This window comes from Tachysurus vachellii, chromosome 20, assembly GCF_030014155.1.
Source record: "Tachysurus vachellii isolate PV-2020 chromosome 20, HZAU_Pvac_v1, whole genome shotgun sequence".
Taxonomy (NCBI): domain Eukaryota; kingdom Metazoa; phylum Chordata; class Actinopteri; order Siluriformes; family Bagridae; genus Tachysurus; species Tachysurus vachellii.
The window spans coordinates 17,878,478-17,903,434 of record NC_083479.1 but is presented as its reverse complement, the minus strand read 5'-3'; the positions used below and the strand labels follow the sequence as shown (position 1 = coordinate 17,903,434).

Here is a 24,957-nt window from a genome sequence, read left to right as displayed (position 1 = left end):
TCTCTCTCTCTCTGTCTCACTCTCTCTGTCTCTCTCTCTGTCTCCCTCTCTCTCTCCGTTTCTCTCTCTCTCTCTCTCCCTCTCTCTCTGTCTCTCTCTCCCTCTCCCTCTCTCTGTCTCACTCTCTCTGTCTCTCACTCTCTCTCCCTGTCTCACTCTCTCTCTCTGTCTCACTCTCTCTGTTTCACTCTCTCTGTCTCACTCTCTCTGTTTCACTCTCTCTGTCTCACTCTCTCTGTCACTCTCTCTGTCTCACTCTCTGTTTCACTCTCTCTCTCACTCTCTCTCTCCCTCTCTCTCTCTCAGTCTCACTCTCTCTGTCTTACTCTCTGTTTCACTCTCTCTCTCACTCTCTCTCTCTCTCTGTCTCACTCTCTCTGTCTCTCTCTCTGTCTCCCTCTCTCTCTCCCTCTCTCTCTCTGTCTCTCTCTCTCTCTCTCTCTCTCTCTCTCTCTCTCTCTCTCTCTCTCTCTCTCTCTGTCTCTCTCTCCCTCTCCCTGTCTCACTCTCTCTGTCTCTCACTCTCTCTCCCTGTCTCACTCTCTCTCTCTGTCTCACTCTCTCTGTTTCACTCTCTCTGTCTCTATCTCTCTGTCTCACTCTCTCTGTTTCACTCTCTCTGTCTCACTCTCTCTGTCTCACTCTCTGTTTCACTCTCTCTCTCACTCAGTCTCACTCTCTCTGTCTTACTCTCTGTTTCACTCTCTCTCTCACTCTCTCTCTCCCCCCCTCTCTCTCACTCTCTCTCCCCCTCTCTCTCTCTCTCTCTCTCTCTGTCTCTCTCTGTCTCACTCTCTGTTTCACTCTCTCTGTCTCACTCTCTCCCTCCCTCTCTCTCTGTCTCCCTTTCTGTCTCCCTCTCTGTCACACTCTCTGTTTCACTCTCACTCTCTCTGTCTCACTCTCTGTCTCACTCTCTCTCTGTCTCTCTCTCTCTCTCTCTCTCTCTCTCTCTCTCTCTCTCTCTCTGTCTCTCTCTCTGTCTCTCTCTCTGTCTCACTCTCTCACTCTCTGTCTCACTCTCTCTCTCTCTCTCTCTCTCTCTCTCTCTCTCTCTCTCTCTGTTAAAGTGAACTAAATAACCTTCTCTTCACAGCAAACTTGTATGCAATATTTTTTCCTTCTTGAATTCCATTACTAATTAATAATCTGCTTATTATTTGGCTTCACTTAGCCAGTGAATTGGCTGTTGCTATAGCAACAATAACATATTAGAAGAAGCTTATAGCCTGCACTGCCTCCGTTCTGCTGAGATCCCAAAGCATCCAACATTTTTAGATTGAATAAGTGCATCATACAAATACGTAGTGGTGTGGAAATAGTGCAGAAGTTTGAGCTCTATATATCTGTTATATTGAGGTATTTCCACCAGGGGGTGCAATGACTTTTAGAATTAGCCCATTCACATTGGCTCAACGCCACATTGACTTCATCTTCATCTTTTTCCCCCCATCAAGGCCTTCACTTCACACCCTGACAATACTTCAGAGTGTGTGTCACACCAAGGTTCAGCTTTCACAACACACACACACTCCTATGCCTCGAGTGCAGAGCCATCTGACCGGCATTTCAATGCAGCTTTACAGACATCATGGCTCGAGTCTCTTCTCAATCACACACCACCAGAGGAAGACGAGTGCTCGCTCGGAATCCTGTCAGAACACACCAACGCAGGAGTGAAGAGAAAATTATGGCCAAGTGACATTGAGTCCAGCAGCGCTAACAATCCTGCAGACAAAAAATCCAGACTGGACCAAGAGTTTCTTGACCAATCAGAACATCAGTTATCCGAACAGCTGGATTCAGAGACGGTGCAGGTTTTCGGATCTTTCCGCAACTTCCAGGTTTTGAAGGCCTCACCTTGTGCGACCTCTGACCTTTGGAGAGAAGGGAAGCGTGTTTTTTTTAAAACATCCATCCGAGAACACAGCACGGTCCGGACCAGACGTTTCCCTCACGGCAAAACTTTCACGTCACACACACCTGACGGAGGCTGTAGGTTCCTCTGGATTCCCAATCAGATCTGAAACACTTCCGCTGTTCTTGTTTGTGAAATCGTGTGCCTACTTTATAACATTTACATTTACAACATTTAGCAGACTCACTTATCCAGAGCGACTTACATTTGATCTCATTCTTATACAACTGAGCAATTGAGGGTTAAGAGCCTTGCGTAGGAATCAAACTCACAACCTTCCGATTGGTAGCCCAACACCTTAACCACTAGGCTACCACATCCCTACACCTGAACATTAACAGGATGTACTGATGATTGTGGCTTTCGTTTACAGTATGTACAATTCTGTTTGAGTTCCTTTGCCTTATTGAATATTTAGTGTGTGTTTATAGCTGCAAAAGCAAAATATAGGGCAAAGTCGTTCATAATCCTCAGCCTTAGGGGGTGAGAGGAACTTGTCTTATCACCAGGCTACATCACACCACACTGTTATTAATTATTTTCCTAAAACAGCACAAACCCTGCACATGTTTTATCCTTTACATAACAAGAAATAAGTCTATAAATCTAAAACCCAGCCATATTATTTATATTTGTGTATTCATTTTATCTCCTCTTCGTTCAGATCCAGTCTGCGGAGACATTTTTTTCCCTCCAGGACAGATCAGGGGCTACAGCATGATTTCAGTAGCGATCAGATTTTATTAAAGCAGGAAGTTACATGGCGTTTAACAGCACAGCAGTTGTTACATGACAACAAACATTCATGCTACTTTGTCTGTAAACCAGAAACCTTCTATGAACTTTTCATAACACATATTATCAGTTTGATATTATTACAAAATACCATCTGAACAAGTATCAAATGTCCTCAATAATGTCTTTTTTTTTTGTGGTGTTTTCTATATGGCAGACATTACCACACTGGCCATTTGCAAAACTATAAAAAAAAAAAAAAAGAAAAAAAAAAGACAACTTTAAATATCTAAACGCAATATAAAAATAAATAAGAAAGACGTCCGTGTCTTTCATGACACTCCGAATAATCTGCTATCTCACATACGAACAAAGTCAATAAGAGTAAAATCCAGTGTACATTTACGATGGTTCATCGAAACTACTGACACTATTAAAAAAATTGCTTCATAAGGATTTAATTAATATCATCGCAATTCTGATATTCAAATAGACAAATAAAGGCAATAAATTACACAATGGCCATACAGTATCAGTGTAGTGACATACAGCATGGTGTTCTTATTCTCTGCTCTTCTTCTTCTTATTATTATTATTATGTGCTGAATGTTTAGGGTGAATATTAAGTGACACCTAATGAACACCTCATGGATTAGTTAACATTGACACAGCAGGGAGGATTCTCTGAAACAGAAGAACACAACTGGCATTAATAATACTACTAATACTAATAATAATAATGTTCTCATCTACACATGAAGAACGTTAGCGGTCTGGAGTGCTAATTTAGCTAACAAGTAATAGTAATAGAAGCTTATCGCTAGTGTTTTTCTTGTTTATTCTACTTGGGTCTAATGTTACCGAAAAGTTGATTCAGAATTGTATCTAGGAATCAGATTAACACTGGCTGATAAGGATTAGCACCGAAAGAAGAGTCAGGAGGTAAAAATCCTTATGGCTTGGGGTCATGTCAGGGGCTAAATGATGCTAAGCAGTGAGCTAGCCTGCAATGAAACATCTCCGTGTATACACCTCGAGCGTTTATATTGATGATTCGTATGATTCGTTTGTTTGCGAGCATGTTCAAGACATAACATTTTATGATTACATTTATATTACATTGCATTTACAGCGTTTGGCAGACGCCCTTATCCAGAGCGACTTACATTATCTTTTTTTTTTTTTATACAACTGAGCAATTGAGGGTTAAGGGCCTTGCTGAATACGGAGGTGCGAGTGGTAGAGATGAACATGCACCTATTTAATAGTATGCAGCAAATAACTGGATTTTTTAACCCAACCCAAATTCTGGTGTAAAATCACTGTAGTCTTCCACCATTTCTTTTTCCATAAATATATTGTATATTTTTTAAACATATTCTAATATATCATTAAACTGTTCAAGTACAAATGCTGGTGATGTGCAAGTCGTTGTCTTTCGAGATGAGTGTGGGGAAAAATGAACACTCATAGCTTGCACGGTGATAAACTGGTTCCTTCCATCGCATTAGCTTTATAAAGGAGAACTTATCTACAGGGTGCACCCCCCGTGACCCGAGGTAGTTCGGATAAGCGGTAGAAAATGAGTGAGTGAGTGAACTTATCTACATACCTGGCTAAGTACTGATGGATTTCCTTGTGTGTTGTTAGTAACGAATTACACTGTATCCTGGATCGCCTATAGTCGAATACACGTCACCTACGGAAATTATGAATATTATGCATATTAACTTACAATGCAGCATAAAAATAAACCATAATCCAGCATTTTGGACATAAATGATGAAAATGTGTCAAATCAGACCTTCTGTGTTCGGCGGTGGAGGCGCAGCTCCTCTCCTAAAGCAGAACACAACACGTGTTTTTAATGTTAATTCATTACCAAGATCACTTCGGATTATAGGTGAAGAGGATGCAGTTTAATAACAGGAAGTGACTCTGATGCACCTAGTGACAGACGGCGGTTGTCTGTTTGGCACCGTTCTCTGATTGCTGTAGAAATTCTCATACAATATAGGAGCTGTAAAAAGAACAGAGACGAGATCGTTACTATCGTTACTGTGATTTTATGATCAGGTTTTAAACGAAACAACTGTGTGTTTGTGCAGTGTGTATCACCTGGAGGTTTGTCCCCGGTTCTCCTCAGGTTGATGAAGTGCTCAATGTCCTCCTGAATGTCACACTGCTCCAGAGACTTCCTTACTTCCTCATAGAGCTGCAATGAAATTGTCAACAGCCCACACACACACACACACACCAAAGAAACTCAGGCTAGGTTTATATATTCAGCATCTTACAGTATATACAAACATCAGCAGGCTCTGAGTTTGTCACAAATATATCTCACATTATATTTATACGTATAATCTTTACTGCCTCACAAACATCCAGGTTCTAGATAGTCAAGTGCTGAATGGATCACTAGTGAGAAGTAAGAAACATTTGAGTCATCAGTACAGGAAGGACCACGTGTTTTATTGATATACTGCTCTTTAGCTGTGACGATGCATTTTTTCAGAGTGTATCACACGAACTGTTCTGCTAAACCGACATGTCTGCACTTCTACCCTTGTTATTTACACACATCTGATAATCCCAACCGCACCCTTTCTGCTCATGCCTAATGTTTCTCACTGATGAGTGACGCATAAAAGGAAAATGCTCTAGCTCTGTTGAGCCTTAGGGGGGGTATTTCTTTTTCTTGAATTTCACTTGAAATCATGCAAATCAATATAAGGTTATACAAAGTTATTCTGACTTATCACAACATTGGATGGAATGAGGATGAAATGTGGATGAAAATGATGTAAATCAAATGCCAACGCCTTCAGACTCACCACATCTCAACCCAAATGAACACCTACTGTATGGGTGACTTTGAAGGAATATCAGCTCCAGAGGCAACATCCTCCTCATCAATATCCTGACAACTCTTGGTAGCTCAAAACTTTACCACAATTTATGTCCTACTCCATTCCTGTTTTCTACCCCTGTGCTTTTTATATGTGTCTCTGTCACCTCCTGCATTCCTGAATGTGCAATTCTCTGTTCAGATGCTTTTAACATGCCATGCCATATTTCATTGGCAAATGAAGAGATCTTGAATTATGTAACTAGTTGCAAGTTAATTCTTTATGAGGACTAACTTGCACTAAGGCCATGCCTCCTTTATAAGGACTGATTTGAACAAAGGTCATAACTCTTTTACATTGAGTGACTGGCACACAGCACACAGCTCATGACTTTGTGCCAGTCAGTACCCATAAGGAAGTCATGACTTTGTGCCAGTCAGTACCATAAAGAAGTCATGACTTTGTGCCAGTCAGTACCATAAGGAAGTCATGGCTTTGTGCCAGTCAGTACCCATAAGGAAGTCATGGCTTTGGTGCCAGTCAGTACCCATAAGGAAGTCATGACTTTGTGCCAGTCAGTACCATAAAGAAGTCATGACTTTGTGCCAGTCAGTACCATAAGGAAGTCATGGCTTTGTGCTAGTCAGTACCATAAGGAAGTCATGGCTTTGTGCCAGTCAGTACCCATAAGGAAGTCATGACTCTGGCACTCTTTCTTTATGGAGACAGACAGGCACCAATGCCACACCGTTATATGAGGACTACCTGGCACGTAAGCCATGCCTTCTTTATGGAGACTGACTGCCTCCAAGGTTCCAATTCCTTTACATGTACCAACAGGCAGCAAGGCCACACATATATTGTTCTGACTGACTGCCACCAAAACTTTACAGGGTCTGACAAGCGGCACTTAATGAGGACTGACAGGGAACAAGGTGACAAACAGACATCACCGTCTTTACAAGAGCTGATTGTAACCAAGTCTACATTTCCTTTATGGGGTCTGTCTGGCACCAAGACCACCATATTTTACAAGGACTGACAGTCAAAGAGTCCACACCTTCTTTAATGAGACTGACTAGAACTAAGTCTAGAAAAGATTTACAGGGACTAACTGGCACCATGACCACACCTTTATAGGGACTAACAGGCAGGAAGATCATGACCTCTTTACAGGGCCTAACTTACGCCAAGGTCACAGCTTTATAGGGACTAATAGGCACCAAGGTCATGACTCCTTTACAGAGATTAACTGGCAAATGGTCACATCTTTATAGGGACTAACATGCACCAAGACCACCATAGTTTACAAGGACTGACAGTCAATAGTCCACACCTTCTTTAAAGAGACTGACTAGAACTAAATCTCTAAAGATTTACAGGGACTAACTGGCACCATGGCCACAGTTTTATATGGACTAATGGGCAGTAAGTCCATGACTTCCTTGCGAGGACTAACTGGCACCAAGGTCACAATCTTTATAGGGACTAACTGGCACCAAGGTCATGACTTTTTTTTTACAGAGATTAACTGGCACCAAAGTCACATCTTTTCATTTATAGAGACTGGCTAACACCAAGACTACACGTACTTCATGAGTCTGAAAGGCACAAAGGACATGACTCTCTGTGACATGCACCAAGAACACCTCCACTGCTGGTACTAAGGCCATGCCTTCTTTATGGGAACTGGCTGGTCTTAAAAACACGGATCCATTATGGGGTTTACCTGGTTTTAGAGCCATGCTTTTTTCAATGGGGACCGCCAGGCAAAGAGATCATGGCAGTTTTTATTTTGTAATAATTTCTAATAATGAATAATAATGTAGTAATAATGAAAGAACTGCACGTTTTTTTTACTTTATAAGTGGGTAACAGAAAGGTACAAAACATTTGTTCGATGCATGTAAATTAACATGCTCTTTTAACGTTCAGAATGTGTCCTTGGTTATTTGTTTCACTTTACTGTGCTTGTGGTGCATCATAACAAAACCTGAAGGCTCTTCATACTGCCAACATCAAAGTGTAAGTATCACATGTACATGGTTAAACTGAGGTCTACAGGATGTTAAGACATTTCCTGTCTTTGGAAATTTTGTGTCATCTTTTCAAACCACTGCTCTATTCTGTATACATAAGCTCCAAGGCTCATACATAAAGATTGACTTGTGTCTCACTGAGGCACTGGAGGCAGGAAGTATGTTTTGACCACCCAGAAAGTAGCACAGTTATTCTTGATTTTTGCAGGGCAGCTGTGGTATTTTCAAGACTCAAACTTGCAATTCTATTTCAATAAACAAAACGTTAGATAGCTGCAGCGTTTGGAAACTTTTGGCTTTTGCCCTCAAACCCAGTTTTGTTCAAGGTATCGGAAAATATCGGAAAGTTTTTTTTCCCCCCAGTCAGAGATCAAACACTCTGATTTACTTTAAAATAAGTTAAAATACAAGAGAAAATAATTTAAGGGGAGAGTTTGGAGCTTTTGTGAAGATATTATTTACCATTCACCCAAATATTTTGACTCATTGTGAATCACCCACCAACTTTTTCCCTTTCACCACCTTCAACAGAGTTTTCATTGTGTTTCTGAACCTTTTGTACAAAAGGGCAAACTTTTAAAAGTCACAATAAAAGTTAAAAATATTCATATTTTATAACCGTACAAATTTCGGTAAGAGCACAGATTGGTGGTAGATAAAATAAACAATATATATATAAATATATTATTAATTATTTACACAGCACTTTGGTCAACTACAGAACAGTATTTTATTTCTTTTATTTTCTAATTTAATATTTTTTTTTTATTAGAATATTTGTATTAGTATTTTAAGTAATTCATTAATTAATTAGTATTATTTCAATTAATGAATTAATTACATTTTATTCATTTAATTTAGCAAAAAAAAAAAAAAAAAAAAACCCAAAAAACTAATTAATTATTTATTTTTTTTGCTACCTCTGACAAGTTATCCACTGCTATAAAAGCAGCATTGTATAATATACAAATTACTTTGCTTCCTGTTTTGAAAGAAAGGGCAGCATGTGACCGATGAGGACGTCTTTAATTTCCTGTCGATAGCGATACAGAAGCCAGACAGATCTGATTTGGATGAGGAACTGTGTGTATAGCAGGAGGACATGTTAGACATTCCAGGTGGTTGTATGCAGTGTTTGGTGAACACGTTTGATATTTTTGTGCTATAGAAAACTCCAAGGCATCACTGAGTCATATAATAAACATCACGACACGTTACAAGTTTTAACGCTTATATTCCAAGCCGGTATAGTGTTACCTCATCGCTGGTCACACACTGCTGCGAGAGCTGGTTCAAGTGAGTCCACACGACGTTCCTCAACACACTGATTCTCTCCACTTCTTGTTTCTCGAACATCTAAAAACACACACAGAAAACTGAATGAATATAGTAACTGTGATGCCATAGTTTAACTATTTTAGTTTAACTAATTTGCACAATCTTTCGTTCTTTAATACTAAAATACTGTGATCGCTTTGATCAAACTGCTATAATGTAAGAGATTAAAACTTTTTAGGGTGGTAACAATAAAGCTACATTCACACATACAGTGATTTTATAGATGGAAATCTCCAGTCTCTTTACTATGAAGTGGTCAGTAGACGTTCCGATGCTACGACTGGTTGCCATAATAATAATGTTAATCAGTGGGCAAAGCAACTAGCATAATAACAGTTCCACAGTCTTCTCTACTATTGGAAGTTGCTGTACGAGTTGCTACATGTTTGCATGAACTTAAACTTCACTAAATTTTGTTCACCGACGCCAAGGTCACCGAAGGTCGGCAGCTCTGGCAGGTCACAGTGAATCGTAGCAGAACTCTGCTTCATGTCAGGCTTCATCACATCACCCTGTTCTGTGTGTGTGTGTGTGTGTTTCTCACCTCACATGCTTTAACATGCTCATTCAGCCACTCCTCTCGCAACTTTGCCAATGCAAGAATGTTCTGGTTGTAAACTCGGTCTGTATGAGGAGAAAACCCAAGCTTACACTCCAGTGCTGTGCCCATATCCATTCACACACATTGATTTATTTCCATATGTGAGCTGGGCCTTTGTGCTTATCTACATCTAGCAGTAAATGGAAATAACTTGTAAATGAGCTCACCTGCTTCCTCTGCTGACTGTTTGGCTTGCTGTGCTTTGGTGTAGAGCTGAAAGGAGGGAATGAAACAAACGTGAGAAAGAGGTAGAGACAGAATGCGAGAGCATGACATCAACTCTCTATATATCTATATAAATCTCGTTTTTCACTCAACTTTTCCTGTAAGTCAGAAATAAACAGACACTATTGCAGTACCAGTATTTTCTCTTCGGTCCACCCTCCCTCGCTCGCTCGCTCCCGCCCTCCCTACATCTCGTGAGTGCTCATGCATGAAACAGTTAGTTATTCAATCTCATTTATTACATTTACAGATTAAATAAGTATAATAACTTTTTGACACCGACATGGCCAATAAAAATGTTCGTACTTTATATAAAAATAGAAAAAAGCTTTATTACAAGGCAGTGCTGAATGATTACAGTATTTCTAGACTGTATGGTTCATTCACTCATTTTCTACCGCTTCTCTCTAGACTGTATGGTTCATTCACTCATTTTCTACCGCTTCTCTCTAGACTGTATGGTTCATTCATTCATTCACTCATTTTCTACCGCTTCTCCGAACTACCTCGGGTCACGAGGAGCCTGTGCATAACTCAGGTGTCATCGGGCATCTAGGCAGGATACACCCTGGGCGGAGTGCCAACCCATCACAGGGCACACACACACACTCTCATTCAGTCACGCAATCACACACTACGGACAATTTTCCAGAGATGCCAATCAACCTACCATGTATGTCTTTGGACCGGGGAGGAAACCGGAGTACCCAGAGGAAACCCCCGAGGCACGGGGAGAACATGCAAACTCCACACACACAAGGCGGAGGCAGGAATCGAACCCACAACCCTGGAGGTGTGAGGCGAACGTGCTAACCACTAAGCCACCGTGCCCCCCCAACTGTATGGTTATTTTAGCAAAATTATTCCAATTGATTCTGTCATACTGCATGAAATCCCCAAAAATCTTAGAATTCCATAGTCTTTTAATATTTTTACTTTTTTATTTATGAAGCCCATCATCCAGGCTAATGCCTTCTACAGCTTTCTCAAGGTTTCCTTAATGTGCTGTATCTCAGTCAAGACACTTGTCCTTTCATCCACATATACAAAAGAAAAAGACACGAGCACACCAAAAGTACAAACTTGTGTAAGAGTGCTCGGTGTGAGTTTTATAGCTTCAACTAGCTTCAAGTAGCCATATTTATTTTGGAGATTCACACAAGCAAGAACTTCTCATTGTCATGAGCAAGGAAGAAGATTCGACATCACATCGAACTCTTTTATCTGTATTTTAGTAGGAAGTTGACTTATGTAGCAGCGAACACATGATAACATATTGGCTACTGAAAGCTGAAGTGAAGCTCTGAAGTGAAGGTCCTCACTTTTTTGATGTAAGAATGAAAGCTGACCCTGAGGTTGATAAAAGACATGCGACAGTCACATAGAACGAGGGCAGGAAGTTCATGTCTTTGGCGTTTGGTTTGTGTTTCTATTCTAGTGCTCGAATCAGCCTACACCGCTACAGCACTCTGTTCGTATTTTATCCACCAGTCGGAAGTCATTTTTCTGTTTTGCGGTGTGGAACGATACTCTGATCATCTAGCTTAGGATTTTTCAGAGAAACTGAGTGAATAATGCACTTTTTCTTCGGCTCCATGTATAATGTTTTGTATAATATTTCCATCAATTAAATTTCGGTAACAAAAAAAAAAAAATTATGATATTTAAGATTTCTGATAAATACAAATAAAAATAAGCAAGATTTAAAAATGCTGAATTATTTTTCTTTTCAAGAGAAAATATAGAAAGTAAAGAAAACAATTAATAAATAATAAAACAAACAAGAAAGCATACAAAAGATACTTAAAAGCAATCTGTATTTTAAACCAGTAAAAAAAAATCCTTATGTTAAAAAAAAAAAAAAAAATCCTTATTTTGTTAATTGTTCACATTGTTTTACTGTTTTAAATAATTTTGTACTTGTAAGCAGCTGTAAAGATTTTGTATGCAATTAAAATTCCAATTTAAAATTTAAAAATGTCCAAATTTTAAAATTAGTTTTAACTTTTTAAATTATATATATATAGAATTTATGTGTGTGTGTGTTAAAAAAATAACCTTAAAAATTTAAAATGCATTAATTTAACATCAGACCTGTACTTTATCGCTGAGAAACTGCTCACAAAAACACACATAACATAGATATAAAAAGTCTACACACCGCCGCTTAAAATTACATGTTTGTGTGATTTTAAAAAAAATGTTTTTGCAAGAACGAGTGGGAAAATAGTGCCAGGTTGAGATGTCATGCTGATAGACTCTTACCCAAAAACACTGCATCCTTCAACAAGGTAGTAGTTACGGGGTGTGTATACTTACACAACCAGGTTATTGTAACTTTTAAATTATTATTATTTTTTATATTTCCCTAAAATGTTTCTGATTGCTTAATTTCTGTACTTTCACACTGAGTTTGGAAAAAGTTTTGACATGAAATTGACATAAAAAAATTCCTTTTTCACCAGAATGTGTAGACTTTTTATTTCCATTGTAGGTATTGTGATATATAACCTTTATGACAGAAATTCTTTCAGGAATCATGATATAATATTGATAACGTATCGTTCTGCCCTACTTTACGCTTTGTAACCAGATGGAGGCCAATGAGCTGCAGTTTGGTTTTCTGAATCCCAATGAATGTTAATTCTAATGTTATGAAATAGTGAGTTGACTGATTATTAACTACAAGCTATAAATTTGTACATCTTCAAGAAATTCTAGCCAATATTGTACTAAACTTGTTAGCTGACCCTTTCACATGATATCTCATGGTATTGTTACAGACCTTCTCCTGCTGTTTGCTGTTGCTGGTGGTGGCGTTTCGGTTCATCATCTGCTCTGCGTCTTCTTTGTCACGGCACTTCTGATCGTAGGTCTTCTTAGTCTGGAACACACACACACACACACACACACTTCATCACTATTTTATTTATTTATTTAGTTTTATTTTATTTCATTTTATTATTATTATTAATGCGAGGAACAAATCCAAAGTACTTTGAAATCAAAATATTTGATATTTTGATATTCTGAGCATTCTGATACTAACTTAATAATAATAATAATGATAATAATAATGATAATAATAATGATTATTATTATCATTATTATTATCATTATTATTATTAAAACATGTAGCAATGTTATTATTGTTGGTATTATTATTTCTATTATTATTATTATTATTATTATTATTGTTATTATTATTATGATTATTATTATTATTATTATTAAAACATGTAGTAATGTTATTATTGTTGGTATTATTATTTCTATTATTATTATTACTACTACTACTACAACAACAACAACGGTGCACTAAATGTAGTCCATCAGATCAAATTCTGATACCAGAAATAAACTCTTTAGTGTTATTGCATTTACAAGGATAATGTTATTAAAACATAATGGAAATTCTTATGCATAATCAAATACGTGTGTGATAACACATGTAACAATACCAAGCCAACATGATCATGATCATCATTTAAAGACATCCGGCTAGACGACAGTTATCACCCGCTATCTGAGTGATACTCGGTTCTTACACTCAAATTACATTTAAAGCAAAATCCCATTTAAACAACAGAGAGGAAAAAACTGTATAAAATGTTTGAGCAGGATCTGTTCTTCTGCACTCTGACAAACCTGAAGTACTTCTTCATAAGATCTCATATTATCAAGCTCCATATTATCTTTTTATCTCATATATCTTTCTGTAACAGTGTTCAATTGGTTCATTACAGTCAATAAAAAAAATAAGCCAATAAAAAAAAAGTGTGCAACTGTTGATTATTCGTTGCACTTAATAACTTGATGTTTATTTTGCATTTTTTTAGAAAGAGCCTCCAGTGTCAGCGCTTTCTAGCAAGTTTGTATTTTTTTTTTCCCCCGTAACATGACAAGCAATTTTTTCTTATGAGCTTCAAGAGAAGAGAAAAAAGGAAGTTCAAATCAATTCAATTCAAATTTACTTGTATATTGCTTTTAACAATGGACATTGTCTCAAAGCAGTTTTATAGAACATAAGAAATATTGCAAAAAGTACAAAAAGTTTCAAGATTGATATTGCACTATTTAAAGGTGACTATCGAAGGAATATAAAAGGAAATATTTCTTAAAACACTGTTATTGCAACATTTTAGATCTATAAAAGCAGGTCTCAAGTCTTACATTGTGTTTAGGATTAAAATAAACTCTGCTGTACACTTGCTTTTTGGCTGAATGTTTCAGGGGGTAAAAATCCATTCACGTGAGATATAAATTTGGGAAATTGCTTTGCAACAGTGAACCACTTATCAGGATATGATAGTGAAAGTTGATGAAACGGGAACACAAACACACATACACACACATACATTAACACATACGTACATACATACACACACATATACACACACTAACATGCACACACAAAAAGAAACTGTTCTGGAATAAACGTTCATGGGTTTTATAGAAGCATCTGTTCCTCTTGCAAGCCATCACAATCGGAGTAGCAACATTTGGGTGAAGAAACTTTTCTAAAAGCATTGACGAAGTTATTTCACACTCGCTTTAAAGACATTTTTAAGACTCTTTCTAAACACAGATAACAAATTTTACTATCTCCTACATCTGATTTAGCACAGAATATTAAATATATTTTCATTTAATATAAAGAGTGTAGCAACTATTTTAAAGAGCTATTTAAAAAAACAAACAAAAGCTCTACGAGCAAGGACAGGCAAAATAAAATAAAATAAAAAATATGACATTCTGATTTTAAATGAGATTTTTTTTCTTTTATACAAACTTAAACTTCCCGCTTATTTGTCACTGTACTCTTTTGCTACGTATATTTAGTTTCCCTGGAAATTTGGCCACAGTAAGCTTTTCTATATAATAATAATAATAATAATAATAATAATAATAATAATAATAATAGCTAATCAGCAATAATACTTAAAATAAAATATAAAATATTTTTCTATATTCTATATAAAAATAAATATTTATCACATTAATCAAATACTTTTCTTTGGACAAATTTTTAGAAATATCTTTGTAGTTGTAGAAACACCGGATTAAAAATAATACTGATCATTTTATTTCAATGCAAAAAGGAGATGAACGTATAATAAAATTGGATAGAATTTTCTTTTAATAGCTTGTAATATCAACTCATATTCAATTGTTACTTACAAACTAATAAAAAAAAGGGTTGTGTCAAACAGAAAGCAGTGTGTTTAAGCAAGTTCTGCATTTCCAACATCGGGAAAAAAAGAACAGTAATTTTTTTGTCTATTTTGAAAGTAGTAAGTTTTTTTTACTCACAGAGCATGTCACTTAAAATAAAAATACTCTAGAGTTAAGTTTCTTGTACTGAGTTGTGGATTAAACCTTTTCAATTCATGTAACCAGTTAAATCTAAAATAAGATAAGATATTCCTTTATTCGTCCCACAATGGGGAAATTTCCTATAAGAACTATTGATAAGAATCTATAAGAACTTATCAATAACTAAAGGAAAATCTATAAGAACATATCAATAACTAAGACGTCTATAAAGTTAAAAGTACTTTATTTTGGTTTATTTGTACTCGGCTAAGACTAAAAATCCTTGTCTGGTATCTGAGTATTTATTGTACTGTGCCTATCTGTCGGTATAAATTCAGCCTTAACTGACATGTTTGGGACTTCAGTAATATGAGAACACCAGTTTGTGACTTCCTTTTCATCTCTGTGTAAATGAGCTGCAGATATTCACTTCCTCTTCAGTTCTTGCATGAGATATGCAACACAATGTTGGTCTGTCACAACCTAGCTTTAGAGTAAACAGACCCACCATCCCCACCCCACCCCACATGTTAATTATTTCAGAGGCTAACCCATGATCTAGCATTTAAAACTATGTTACCCAAAAAAAATTATCAATAGAAACTGTTTAACCCATAAGCTAGCATTAGCGTAAACAGTCAAACAAGCACAGTATACAAGCTAACTAAGTAGTAATGAAGCTAAACACCCAAAGCTAGCTTGAAACTCTTTATGTTAGCTATGTACCTGCCGTTCTTGCTATCTGTCTAAAATACACTAATCCGCTAAAATTACCACAGTTGTGACAGGAAATCATATGTATGCTATAGCCGTAGTTACTGTATCCCTAAAATAAAGTACATTTAGTGATTTTTTCCCCCCAACAATTTAACCTACTGTAGGGTTAGGGTTACTGGCATGACAGTAAATAGACTAAACTCAAGCAACGGGCAAGATTAATACAAACAAAAGATTCAAAAAGTTCAGTCAAAAACCTATATGGTGTGAGCATGAAGCTAAAAATGTTTGCTAACTTTGTACCTACTGCTTTCACAAGCTGGCTAATAGTAAAACCACCTCTGTTCTGACAGGAAATGCTATTTATACAACAGCTTTGGTTACTATATGTCAAAACATAATAAGAAATCAGTCTGTTTACTCTCTATCAGACAATTCAGTAGCAACACAACAATTACTACAAATACATCATTTTAAATACTACAATTGCTAATTAGCGGTCTCCCCATCCCCATCCCTGCCCCAGCAGTTTCACATGCTAACCCAGGCTAATCTAATGTTTAAAAAACATGTTCACCACAAAATCATCATCAGAAACAGTTTAACCCATAAACAAGCATTAGAGTAAAGATGCTAAGCAAACGCAGTAAACAACAGGGCTCTCAAGTCACTCATTTTGGTCTTTTTTCACGCTCTCCAGCCACACAATGTATTTCATAATTGCATTGCATTGTATAAAAAAAAGAGGCTACACAAAAGCCAATCAGAAAATAGCACTATTGTATCTGGGTAAAATTTAATGCAACAACCAATGAAAAAAAGCAAATCCTGGAATTGTTCACCATCATCCTCGTTCATCCACAGAGAAAATCACTGGAGCTGCGAGCATCACTTTGAGCACAGAATAAGTCATGATGTCCTGTTTTAATGTTACAACAAATTCACAACTTGTTTGACACAAACAAGGACACTTTGACTGCTGTTAGAGACGTTTCCCAGATAATCAGCAGGAGTTTTTCATGAGTGTCTGTAACTTAGCCAACAGTTTTACAGCCTGTTCACTGACAACACCTGCTCAGAACAAGTAGTCTAGGCCAGTGGTTCTCAAACTGGGGGCCCTGAGATGGTGCCGGGGCCCCGGTTTTATGACATTTTATAAAATAATGAATTTATCATAAATTTTGTGTAATTAAATCTAAAAAAAATAAGGCTACTAACCAACAGCACTACATTGTATAATTTTATATGTTTTGTTTAATTCAAATATCAAGTTTTGGAAAGTTTTATGTCATAAACTTTTTGTTTTTTTTTTGTTTTTTTTTGGGGGGGCACCCCCTTTGTTGTGCTTGGGTGGGGGGTTGGAGATGTCACTCTTGCCTGTCTTCAAAACTTGAGAGCCCTGAAACAAGCTAACTGAGAAGTAATTAAGCTAAACACACAGCTTGAAACTCAATGAACAGTCAGGACTAATACAAATGAAGGCTTTTAAAAGATTTGGCAACGACAACTGGTGTCGTGTGATGTGTCAGCTAGCTATGGTATGATATTTATGCTAGATGTCTTAAGCGCACGTAATTAAAAGGCTATGCTAGTTATACTACAGCTTTGGTGACTATATGACAAAGTATGTAATAAAAATTTATATATGGCCTTTTGTGCCACCTAAAAAGGTGCTATCTGCTGTTGTTGCTAGCTGACTACATGGCACTTTTCATCATTAACAGGAAATGGCAGTTATAACACAGTTTTAGTTACTATATATGTCCAAAATGTGTAAAGAGTTCCAAAGTTGTTTTGAAGATTTGGCAAATTTTTGGTTTCTTAGTAACATGAAAAGCTTTGTCATCTTAGTCATTTGTATGATTAATGCCTTTGTTTGTGTCTAACTGGATTCTGGTGTGTGTGTGTGAGCGTGAGAGCGTGCGTGTGTTTGTGTAACTTTCTCTCAAACCAGTATATAGTCATCGTGTAGTTTCATTGAGCAGAGATAAACTGAGGTCATACATTAATACATCTGCAGAGATTCATACTGAATCTCTGCAGCCTTAAAACTGCAATAAAACCCAAAATATTCTCATCGATCTGGTCTTCTGAATATACATTTATTAAATTTCTTCCACAGCAATGTGCTGGTCCACAGAGCTAAAACATGGTCTCACTATTTAATAATATACAGACTATATCATTTTACTTCTTCATCTTCTTTCGACTTTTCCCGTTAGGGGTCACCACAGTGAATCATCTGCTTCCACCTAACTCTATCCTCTGCATCCTCTACTCTCGCACCAATTAACTTCATGTCCTCATTTAACACATCCATATATCTCCTCTTTGGCCTTCCTCTTGACCGCTTACCTGGGAGCTCCATCTCCAACATCCTTCAACCATCTCCCTCCTCTCTACATGTCCAAACCATCACAATCTATCCTCTCTGAACTTGTCCCCAACACAGACATCCTGAGCTGTCCCTCTGATGTGCTCGTTCCTAATCCTGTCCATCCTCGTCACTCCTAAAGAGAACCTCATCATCCTCATCTCTGCTACCTCCATCTCTGCCTCATGTCTTTTCCTCACTGCTACAGTCTCTAACCCATACAGCATCGCTGGTCTCACTACTGTCTTTTACACCTTTCCTTTGATTCTTGCTGACACTCTTCTGTCGCATAACACTCCTGACCCATTTCTCCACCCACTCCAACCTGCCTGTACTCGCCTCTTCACCTCTTTTTCACACTTCCTGTCGCACTGGACAATTCACATCAAATACTTAAACTCCTGCACCTTCTTGACCTCAGCCCCCTGTAACTTCACTGTTCTTCTTTCCTCCCTCTCGTTCATACACACGTATTCTGTCTTACTAAAACTGACTTTCATTCCTCTTCATTCCAGAGCTGACCTCCACCTTTCCAGGTGTTTCTGGGCATGAAGCCAAACCGTTCCTCACAAATATCCACTTCTATTCTTAGCCTAGCTTCCACTACTCTTTCCTATAGCTTCATTGTGTGGCTCATCAACTTTATACTTCTGTACTTGCTACAACTCTGCACATGACCCCTGCTCTTAAAAGGTTCATAAAGATCGGCACTAGAACACTTCTCCTCCGTTCCTCAGGCATCTTCTCACTCTTTAAATTCCTGTTGAACAATCTAGATAAAAACTCCACTGCTGTCGTTCATAGACACATGCGCACCTCCACAGGTATGTCATCTGGACCAACAGCCTTTCCACTTTTACCTCAGAGCCTTCCTCACCTCCTCCCTTGCTATTTCTTAGTCTATGATATTCATCTCTTCCTCCCATCTTTCCCTTGCACTTTCCTCATTCATTAGCTTCTCAAAATATTCCTTCCATCTTCTCTGCACACTCTCCTCACCTGTCAGCACCTTTCCATCTCCATCTTTAATCACCTTTATCTGTTGCACACCCCTCCCATTGTTTCCTTACCTCATTTCTCTTCCTATCCACACCATAATAAAACAGTTTGTATCCCCCTCCAATAGTACGTACTTTCCTCCCCTTCCACCTGGTCTCCTGCACACACAGTATATATACCTTCCTTCTCTCCATCATGTCTGCCAGCTCTCTACCTTTCCACGTCATTGTTCCAACATTAAGAGTCCCTATTCTCAGACCTATACTCCTGCCTTTCCTCTTTCTCTCTCTGCCTACAAACTCTTCTCCCTCCTCTTATTCCTCGACCAACAGTAGTCCCAATTCCCCCGGCACCCTTCAGGTGGTGATCGTTGTTAACACGGGCTTCGATCAATCCGGTATGGAATAATATATATATATATATTAATTATATTAAATTTTATATAATATTATTCAACTTTTTTTGAGATGCTTTTCACACTTCAAGCTTAAAGATGAGGACATTTTGGTCATTCTTTTTATAAATAAATGCTTTAAATGGGGGAAAAAACTAAAAATTAATAATGATAAAACAGCTAATTTTTTTAAAAAGAGTGAATAAATTGTCAAGCTCACTTTTTCTTTATATATAACATAACATATTCTCTATATGTCCCAGCATATAATGAAATTTCCAGTCACATGGCATTTCATTCACATCATAGAAACCTCCTGATTTCTTCTTCTACATTCATCTCACATTCTTGATCACTGGGAGCCAATTAAAAGCCTCAGAGTGATAATATAGAAAAATCACACAGCACAAGCTCTGTCCATTGTTCATACACACTAACATGACTTTAACATGGCTTTTTTCCCAGCAGAGCAAAGGTCTTCTTTATATTCTTAACATTTCCTGATTTGATACACTAGCGTCACAGCTCGACCCTGTCCAGTGAATAAACAAAGGGAAACTTTTACCTCCATGGTTTTCTTGTACTGTGTCCCTTTCTGTTTGTGCAGCACATCCATCTGCTGCTCCACCTGCAAACACACAAAAACACCTACAATAAGACCTACATTTATGTGTTCATATTTTTTTTTAATCAAAGCTTAGCTTCTTAGTTTCACTGAACACCATCTTGTAAAACTGAGTTAAATTGTAAATTCTTTTTTTTTTTTTTTTTTACATTTATGGCATTCAGCAGACGTCCAGAGTGACTTACATTTATATCACTTATACCGCTGAGCAAATGAGGGTTAAGGGTCTTTCCCTTCCCTCCCTTATTTCCTTCCCCTTCCTTTCATTCCTTCCTTCCCCTCAATAATTTCCTTCCTTCCTTCCATACTTTCCTTCCCTTTCTTTTTTCCCTATTTATCTTCCTTTCCTACTTTCCTTCCTTCACCTTGATGACTGAAGTGTGTGTATGTGTGTGTGTGTGTGTATGTGATTGTGTGTGTATGTGTGTGTGTGTGTGTGTGTGTGAGAGATTTTAGCTTTACCTTCTTTCTTGCATCTTTCTGTTTTTCTCTAAACTCCTCTAACTTCTTGGCTTCATCCCTCATGGCCTGAGCCAGATGCAAGTGAGACATACTCACCTGTTCTGTTTCTATAACATGCACACACACACACACACACACACACACACACACACACTTTCATCACAAGGGATAAGACTATCAAAGACTTTTATTTAAGTTTCACAATTTTCACAGCTTCTTACTTACGCAGTTTGAAAACATCGAGTGATCGCTTCAGAGTGCTAAAAATAGGCAAGAAATTCCAGAGAGTCAGTTGATGTGTCATCCAGTGAACGTGTATCATTCTGAATCATCAGATTTGATGTCAAATCTATCTGTCACATACACTGAGTGATCTGGTTTTCAATTAGACTCATATTATAAATAAAATAAATGCTACCAAGAATTTGAAAACAAAGGAATCAATTTAACTAAGTGTATCAGAAGAAGCCGAATTGACAGGTTTACAGCAAAGTCCAAACTTTGCAAATCAAGGTGCAACTCCGCAATAAAAAACAAGAGAAATATACAGTCGCATCACCTTTACTGCTAATATTATAATGTCTTGAATCCATTATGGTAATGATGCTCGTATACTGAGCTAAAGATTGTAGCGGATATCTAACCGAGAGGAAATGGACAGAGGAAGTCGTATTGGAACAAGGCCCTTTAATCTGCTCATTCATGCACGACTGACCATCTCAACTGTGCAAAAGGATCTAAATCATCTCTTAAAAGTTACAGTGATGTACAATGTGATCTTGAATGGGGAATGATGTACAGTCAAATCCTTATAATCCCTCAAGAGATTTGTTTTTGAGCTGGACTTGTTTTTGACTTCCTGGCACTTGTGCTTTCAGTCTCACTATGTAAGGTTTTGGTTTCAACCAATAATGTTTAAAGTAATTCCTTCTTCTAGAAAACAGTCTCATCATATGCATTATGCTTCAATGAAACCAACTAGTTTCATCAAGTCTTAGCCTGCATGAAGGACTTGATGCTTTTCAGTCTCAAGATTGACATTTTTGCTCTAATTTCGACTCGATTTTGACTCGGCCTCGTCCCCTAAAAACTCGTTATCGACTCAACCTCTGCTGGACAACACCATCCCGACTACAGATGTGCTAAATCAGATGTGCTAAATCGCTAAGGATCTGAGGGAGGATCTGAGGGAGGATCTGAGAGAGGATCTGAGAGAGGATCTGAGGGAGGATCTGAGGGAGGATCTGAGGGAGGATCTGTGGGAGGATCTGCAGGAGGATCTGCGGGAGGATCTGCGGGAGAATCTGAGGGAGGATCTGAGGGAGGATCTGAGGGAGGATCTGAGAGAGGATCTGAGGGAGGATCTGAGGGAGGATCTGAGGGAGGATCTGAGGGAGGATCTGAGGGAGGATCTGAGGGAGGATCTGAGGGAGGATCTGAGGGAGGATCTGAGGGAGGATCTGAGAGAGGATCTGAGAGAGGATCTGAGAGAGGATCTGAGAGAGGATCTGCAGGAGGATCTGCAGGAGGATCTGCGGGAGAATCTGAGGGAGGATCTGAGGGAGGATCTGAGAGAGGATCTGAGGGAGGATCTGGTAGAAGAAGGATCAGGGAAAGAATATGGAGAAGAACTGATGAAGGATCTGGAGAGGATTGGCAGGAGGAACTGAGGAAGAATCTGAGGGAGGATCAGGATGGTGTTGTGTGTCATAAATGCTTTGATGTAAGCTGGCACTGGTCTGTTTTTGGCTTTTTAGGAAGCATCAGCGTTTTAAATCTGATGTGTGCAGCTAGAGGAAGGAAGTGGATGAAGCAGTGCAGTTCTGTGCTGTGGCAGAAGTTGTGTGGGAAAGATGAGAAAGGGAAGTTTATTCCTTACTTCATTTCGTTATGGCCACACACTTTCTTGGACAAACCCAGCAACTCCTTTGCATATTTCTCCTCAATTGCAGCTCTGAAAGGACAACAAACATGGAAGATAAAGATGTTGCCAGTGTTTAAAGTTATATTGTTTATATAATGTTATAAACCTTTAACCTTATCATCTCTGGTCAGGAGATGAATTCCAGCATTCAGGATTTTTTCAGTTGTCTTTCAAAATGTTGCTAAGGCACTTCACATTTTAGAGTTAGATTACACCAAGACAGATCTGCATTTTACCCACTCAATAAAGCAGCGATAAAGCAGCTACTGAGCTACGTCTTGTTCTTCCCTAAAACCAGCAGTGATCACTTCAGATATCCAGACCACAAGACTGTGTTCTAAATAAATCCAGGAGTACATGTGCGAAAGAAAGAAAGAACGAAAGAACGAAAGAAAGAAAGAAAGAAATAAGGCAGAATATGCAGTAGAAATGCAGTTGTGAAGGCTGTGATCATGTTCCTGTGTCATTTCCAAACATTACTGGACGGTTTGTTCAGCTGAAGTGAGCGAAGGCCCTGAGATTAACGTAACAGCAGAAAGCTACAATACAGAACAGAAGATGGCATAAAGACGAGGCCACAGAAGGTCCAGCTGATATTTGCAGACACCAAGCTAAACCACGACTAAAAAAAAACCAAAAACAGTTAGCCTCTACAGGAAGTGAGAGATGAGCTATATAACGGAAGATCTCAGTTCATTTCACTTCTTTATGTTAGTCAATATTGGGCTTTTAAACCCACTCAGTGTCTGTTAGTGAGTTATTTACACTTCCTTTCTCTGTGATCTGTACAACACGGTCACATATCATGTTGAACACATTTACCGTGCCATATCTAAACACACTGCAGTGTATGGGATGATTAACAGGTTATTTTTGTCCCCTCACCTGGCCTTCATGAAGTCTTCGATCTCCTTGCATGTTCTCTTGCCATCATTGAGGTGCTGGAGGATGGCGTCGTAGCCCGCTGTGCTGGTCAGCTCGCCGTTCTGTTGGGAGAAAACTTTTACTTTCACACTGAATTTCCCGTAACAAGACAAAGAAAGAAAGAAAGAAAGAAAGAAAGAAAGAAAGAAAGAAAGAAAGAAAGAATAAAATAAAATAAAAGAAGGAATAAAATAAAAGAAAGAAAGAAAGAAAGAAAGAAAGAAAGAATAAAATAAAAGAAAGAAAGAAAGAAAATAAAAGAAAGAATAAAATAAAAGAAAAGAAGGAATAAAATAAAAGAAAGAAAGAAAGAAAGAAAGAAAGAATAAAATAAAATAAAAGAAGGAATAAAATAAAAGAAAGAAAGAAAGAAAGAAAGAAAGAAAAGAAAGAAATAAAGAAAGAATAAAATAAAAGAAAGAAAGAAAGAAAGAAAGAAAGAAAGAAAGAATAAAATAAAAGAAAGAAAGAAAGAAAGAATAAAATAAAAAAGAAAGAAAGAAAGAACGAAAACCTGCACAAGAAAGAAAGAAAGAAAGAAAGAAAGAAAGAACAAACTGTACTTCACTGCACTGAACCGAATGGTTTTATAGCTGATTGCTGACACACTACAGACGCCACAGACTCTTTCCCTAAATATTAAAATAATAAACACATCTTTACTTAAATAACTGAAAATGTGTAAAAACTGTTTATTGTTAGCAGAATGTTTAAACTCGTGATTTACAGAATTACAGTCCGAGACGTTGTGAATGGAAATAAACAGACACGAATCGAGTCGAGGAAATAAATGAAACTGTTTCCCCTTAAAGTCGGAACTTTTCAGTTCATTTAAAAAAACAATAATAGTACACATTAGAGAGCGCAGTTAGAGATCTGGAGATCTACTGAGCCTGAACACACTGCTGCTAAAATCATCTGATGCAAATTTGTACCTTTTATCACCTCTATACACATCAGCAGAACGGAAAGAAATGCAAATGGTCGCTTGCGGATGTGCCACATCGAGCAGAGCAAAGCTTCAACACCTACCCGAAGCTTCATCATGACATCATCTCTTTATATACACACAGACAGGTGACAAATTAAACTCTTTAGCATTGAATCTAACTGTCTGTGGAATTGTACTGTAGAAAAGTGATGAAGAACGTTCTTCCAGAAGATTTTCCATTGTTAGTGTTTCAGTGATGATGATGATGATGATGATGATGATGATGGAGAACTCGGTTTAACACACGGCTCTAAAATCAATTGAGCAGGAAGACCATTGAGAGGGCGGAGTCATGCGAGACGAGACCAGGCCCCTCCATTATATTTCATCATGGGTTAAAGGAGATCAGACAGAAGAAATGCAATTCCCTTTAAGATTATTGAGTGAATCCAAACCACACCCCAAACCCCACCAAGAAAAGAATGACACACTCCCGTGTCTCACAACAGCAACTAACGAGCATTTTCACACCATCTGTATTTCAGATTGCGGGTTGTTTGTGTTTTCGACATCATATGATTAG

General features: G+C 37.9%; 1 protein-coding gene across 1 annotated transcript in view; it reads right to left on the bottom strand.

The window, feature by feature from the left end:
* Window positions 1-2,639: 2,639 nt before the first annotated feature.
* pstpip2 (proline-serine-threonine phosphatase interacting protein 2) overlaps window positions 2,640-24,957 on the bottom strand; it is a 25,333-nt gene continuing 3,015 nt past the window's right edge. Inside the window, exons 2-15 of the mRNA XM_060896041.1 lie at window positions 23,405-23,505; window positions 22,475-22,549; window positions 20,821-20,855; window positions 20,596-20,702; window positions 20,074-20,136; window positions 12,494-12,592; window positions 9,651-9,696; window positions 9,427-9,506; window positions 8,802-8,900; window positions 4,772-4,868; window positions 4,601-4,673; window positions 4,458-4,492; window positions 4,266-4,352; window positions 2,640-3,337 (exon numbers count right to left, since the gene is read on the bottom strand). Coding sequence (XP_060752024.1) covers window positions 4,300-4,352; window positions 4,458-4,492; window positions 4,601-4,673; window positions 4,772-4,868; window positions 8,802-8,900; window positions 9,427-9,506; window positions 9,651-9,696; window positions 12,494-12,592; window positions 20,074-20,136; window positions 20,596-20,702; window positions 20,821-20,855; window positions 22,475-22,549; window positions 23,405-23,505 — 963 coding nt within the window. The 3' untranslated portion in view covers window positions 2,640-3,337; window positions 4,266-4,299. The remainder of the gene's footprint in view (window positions 3,338-4,265; window positions 4,353-4,457; window positions 4,493-4,600; window positions 4,674-4,771; window positions 4,869-8,801; window positions 8,901-9,426; window positions 9,507-9,650; window positions 9,697-12,493; window positions 12,593-20,073; window positions 20,137-20,595; window positions 20,703-20,820; window positions 20,856-22,474; window positions 22,550-23,404; window positions 23,506-24,957) is intronic.